The sequence below is a fragment of the Ailuropoda melanoleuca genome, unplaced genomic scaffold, assembly GCF_002007445.2.
Source record: "Ailuropoda melanoleuca isolate Jingjing unplaced genomic scaffold, ASM200744v2 unplaced-scaffold6287, whole genome shotgun sequence".
Classification (NCBI taxonomy): Eukaryota; Metazoa; Chordata; class Mammalia; order Carnivora; family Ursidae; genus Ailuropoda; species Ailuropoda melanoleuca.
In genome coordinates, this window is record NW_023237025.1 from 1 (window position 1) to 4,707 (window position 4,707).

The 4,707-nt window shown below is 57.4% G+C and overlaps 1 protein-coding gene across 1 annotated transcript; it reads left to right on the plus strand.

The window, feature by feature from the left end:
* Positions 1-498: 498 nt before the first annotated feature.
* LOC100464300 (guanylyl cyclase-activating protein 1) lies at positions 499-1,791 on the plus strand (the record flags this gene model as incomplete). The annotated part of the gene is made up of 3 exons (XM_034652583.1): positions 499-921; positions 1,255-1,348; positions 1,622-1,791. Coding segments are annotated over 3 exons (687 nt in total), but the record flags the coding sequence as incomplete, so codon positions are not given.
* Positions 1,792-4,707: the final 2,916 nt, after the last annotated feature.

Sequence of the window (4,707 nt, forward strand, 5' to 3'; positions counted from 1 at the left end):
CCCCCCCCCCCCCCCCCGTGCCCTAGTGACGGCTTCGTAGAAGTGACCCTACTGACTGCAGTAACAGTAAGAGCTACCATTTCCTGAGCGCCTGCTATGTGCCAGCCAGTGTTGAGGGCTGCAGGTCCATGGACTCACGTAATCCCGCCACAATCCCACGGAGGGAGGTACTATTATAACTATTATAGATGAGGAAATCGAGGGCCTGAGACATTGAGTTCTTTGTCCAGATCCCACAGCTTTGAGAGTGTGAAGGCAGGATTCAAACCTGCACCCCAACACGGCACTCCCATCAGGGCGGGCTCATATCTTACTGAGTTCTGAAGCCTCTCTCACCGAGAGTAGAAGGTGGTCAGTAAAGTTAGAAGAATAAAGGGAAGAGTAAGACAGGGGTTCCTTGCCTCCCTATCTACCCCCTGCCCACTCCCCAGCTCAAAAACCACTCCTTTCCCTGGGGGTTCTGTTCCCCCTCCCCCACCTCCACACACCTTCTTGCAGCTGGAAGGGCTCAAGTGGGAGAGTCACATGGGAGCAGCCAGTGACCGCTGGCACCAAAATGCCAGTGGAGAGAGAGCACCACCGTTCACACCCCGGGTGGTCAGGGGGCGGGGGTTGGTTCACCAGAGCTGCTGGCAGCCTCTGGGGCAGGCCGGGTGGGCTGCCTGGAGGCAAGGACAGAAGCGGTGGGACCACGCAGGAAGAGTGTGGGGCGCGGCCTCTCCTGGGGCCTCTCTGGTGCTCGGGCTCAAGGCAGCCGCGCCTCTCGCCCAGGACGGCTACATCGACTTCATGGAGTACGTGGCCGCGCTCAGCCTGGTCCTCAAGGGGAAGGTGGAACAGAAGCTGCGCTGGTACTTCAAGCTCTACGACGTCGATGGCAACGGCTGCATTGACCGCGACGAGCTGCTCACCATCATTCGGGTAATTCCAGGTGCAGAGGGCCGGGCCGGGCCGGGGGCAGCGGCCCGAGTGGACCCGGAGCTGCCAGCCAGCCTGAGGGCGGGTGTGGTGGGTCTTCAGCCAGCAGAACTGTAATCTCAGAAGGGGACACATCGGGACTGAGGATCCGGCAGGGGCGGGGGGAGCGTGCATGCTGCGTGACCCGGGCCACGGGCCGTCCACTCCCTGGGCCTCTGTTTTTCCATCTGTACCGACACAAGCTCTTAAACCCCAGCGCTGCCTCTAGTGCCCACTCCGCCGCTCGGGTGCCACTGAGGCTGAGCGAGGACGGGTCCTCTCACTTCTTCTCCCCAGGCCATCCGAGCCATTAACCCCTGCAGCGACTCGACCATGACCGCCGAGGAGTTCACCAACACAGTGTTCTCCAAGATTGATGTCAATGGGGATGGTGAGGGGCCGGGATGCGGGCCGAGGGGGAGGGGCGGGGCCTCTGCGGGCCACATCCTCCGTCTGCACCTACCACAAGAGCTGGATTTAGGGACCCCTGGGCCAATCTTTGGGCTCTGGCCCCTTTACCTGCTTCCCTCACAGCCTCACTTCCCCTAGCGTTGGCTCTGTCCTGCTTGCAAGCTCTGGCTCTGGGCCCCCCTACAATGCTACCGGGGAGACTGGGGATACGGGAGCGCCCTCCTCCCCCTGACTCCCTTTCTCTCTGCCCCAGGGGAGCTGTCCCTGGAGGAGTTCATCGAGGGCGTCCAGAAGGACCAGATGCTCCTGGACACGCTGACACGGAGCCTGGACCTCACCCGCATCGTGCGCAGGCTCCAGAACGGCGAGCAGGAGGAGGGCGGGGAGGGGGCCAGCGGCGGGGAGACTGAGGCAGCCGGCTGAGCCCACCACCAGGCTGCTTCTGTATTGGGGAGGGGACATGTGTTGGTGCCTGGGGTCGTCATTGTGATGCTAGATGCAGTCTACTGAACTCAAGGGCTCGGCTCGCCTCTTTGGGGTTCAGGGCAGCGGCAGAAGGGCAGGGGTGGGAGTCCAGAAGGATGGTGTCTGAGCCCTGTGCATGACTCAGCTGGTGGTGACTGCTCCTGTTGGGGGGCCCTCAGGGCCCTTCCCCAGCTTTTCCCACTGAGCTGCTCCAGCCCCCTCTTGCCGAGTCTGGGGAGCTCCGCTGCAGAGCTGGGCTTTCACAGACTCCGATGGAATCCTACAGATTGGGTGCCGGGATCACACACCCGACCTGCACCGCCGCGCCTAAGCCTACTTGTGTGGCGTGTTGATTTGTTCCTCCCTTCCACAAGCATCTATTGGACACCTCCTTTGTATGAACGTAGATACTGGACGCACCAAGAAGAGCTAGTTCTCATCCCTAAGGAACTAACAGGCTAAGCATCATTATAATAAAATACAGGAAGGGAAGCTATGATTCTGTAGAAAGTCCTCATTCATCCAGAGGAAATCCGTCTTTATTCAGAAGTGACTGCACAGCATCCCGACTTTCCCTGCTGGCCCTGCAGTGGCCTGTGGTGCCCCGGGGTTTCCCACAGCCCTGCGACTCATTGCCCATGACAAGTGTCCTAACCGTTCCTGGTCTAACCGAAATCCCTCTTGCTTCAGTGACACCTGACATCAGTTGGGAAGTGGGCCAGGCTGTTACAGGTGGGCCCCGTTCCCATTCTTTGCACACCCCAACTTTAGGAATACCTGTCCAAGAACTTGGGGAAAGACACAGGCTGGAGCAGTTGTGATCATTTTTGCAAAGATGCTCCTTCTTCTGGCCTTTGAGTCTTCACTTCAGCTGGGTGTGGGGGAAGTAAAAGGAGGGAATAAAAATCCAAGGGTAGGAGAGAGAAAACCAGGGGCAAGAGGAATAAAGCTCCCAGCTTGGCGAGAGCACCCCCCCCCGTGGGTGGGGCGAGGAAGAGAGGGTCCTACGGATCACCGGGACCACCCCAGACAGGGAAGTCAGCCAGGGCCTGCCTGAACACAGACCTGGCGGGAAGGTGGAGATCAATGCCAGGGGCAGCCTGGGAAAAATGGGAGTTGGTATTTCTGCTCCTTCTCTTGGTGGCTGCCTCTTGGGAAATCCTGAAGGTGGGAGGTGGGAGGGTATTTGAACAGAATTAGGCCATTTCCCCAATGTCCGGCGCAGACCACCCCTTGACTGGCGGATCTATGTCCCACCTGGATTACTACTCTTTTTTAATCGACCGTTTTTTATTTTGTTTTATTTTTTATTTTAATCGACCTAAAATGTATTTCTAAAGGAAACTCTGTGACTATCGCGCCTGTGAAACTGCAGGTCAGTAGGTGATTTTATTCATCCGTCAACATAGAAACGTATCTCTTTGAACGAATTCCTGTTCTGAGTTCCTCACACACACCCCTCCCCCATTCAACCAGAACGACTCCCTTTATTTAAATCCAGTTAGTACACTGGGGCTGCACATAGAGTTTGTATGACAAAATAATTCCACATCTTAAAAAATTATAATCAGAAAACCCCCTGTTTTGTCCAACTTGCTCACTGCGCAGAGAAGATAATTGAGGTCAGGGAGAGAGAAAGGGCCATCTGGGCCACACAGCTGCTGGAGGCAAAGCCGGGCCTCGAACCAGGTCTCCCCAGAGACAGAAAGAGGTTTCCCCATCCTTCAAGGAGTCTCCTCCGGCTTGTGGCTGGGAATCAGTGCAGGTCCGTGCAGGGGTTGGAGAGGCCGGTGTGGGATGAGGGGTAGGCAGGGGGAGAGCAGGGTTGTGTGGGGGTGTGGGGTGGCAGCAGGGGCTGGGGGAACAGCACCAGGGCAGAGCTGAAGCGGCTCCTTTACAGCCGACCCCTCCGAGGGCCGGAAGACCACAGCATTACTGGCTGCAATTTTCCCTTGTGGACATCCCTGGTGAAGACAAGTTGGGGAGGGGCGGGGCAAGGGCCCCCCCCACGAACTCCTCAGGATCCTGGGAGGATGTAACTACGATCACACATGCACCCCCAACTGCTAGTTTTTCTTTGGGCTCAACACCTTCCAGCCGCTGCCTTCACACCGTGTGAGCAGTCCCATGGCTAACTTGTCTATGGGACCCGCCCCATCCCTCAGTATTCCCGCTTCCAGCTAAGAACTAGGTAGAAAATTGTCGACGCCCCACAACCACCCAGACGAAGCATACATTTCCCAGAAGCAGCCGAAAGGAGAGAGGAAGCTGGTTCCCTTTGCCACCCCAGTAAATCCTCCCACTGGACTGTGTCCTGTTGGCCACTTGAGACCGACAGCCCTTATCCACCCCCCTCAGCCCCAGCCCCTTCCATAGAGGACGCCAGATAAGACTGGGCACAAGCAGGCTGAGCCAGGGACCCTCTCACTATTCTGGAAACCTGGAGAGCCTGGAGTCTTGGAGGAGCCTGTGGACTCGGAGCGGGCTCCCAGGTCCCCAGCCCCTCAGAACATGGCACTTTTCCGCCTCTGCTGAGAGATCCAGCCACCGGGATTCACGTCCATTTGCAGCATCTTCATCACCCACTTGTCCCGCCGGGCACCTTCGATGAACTCGTTCAGAGACAGCCGGCCTGAGTAAGGGGTAGGAGAGATGGTCGTGTGGGAGCGTGAAGAACTGGGGCTGGGGGCAAGAGGAGAGGCCTCCTCTCCCTCTTGGACAAGGCTACGCCTCTTACACAAGGGAGCCTGTCATCTGGGGGCCCAAGCTTGGGGGCTGGTCAATTCTCCTGGAAGCTTCAAGGGTTTCTTTCTTTCTTTTTTTTTTTTTAAAGATTTTATTTATTTATTTGACAGAGATAGAGACAGCCAGCGA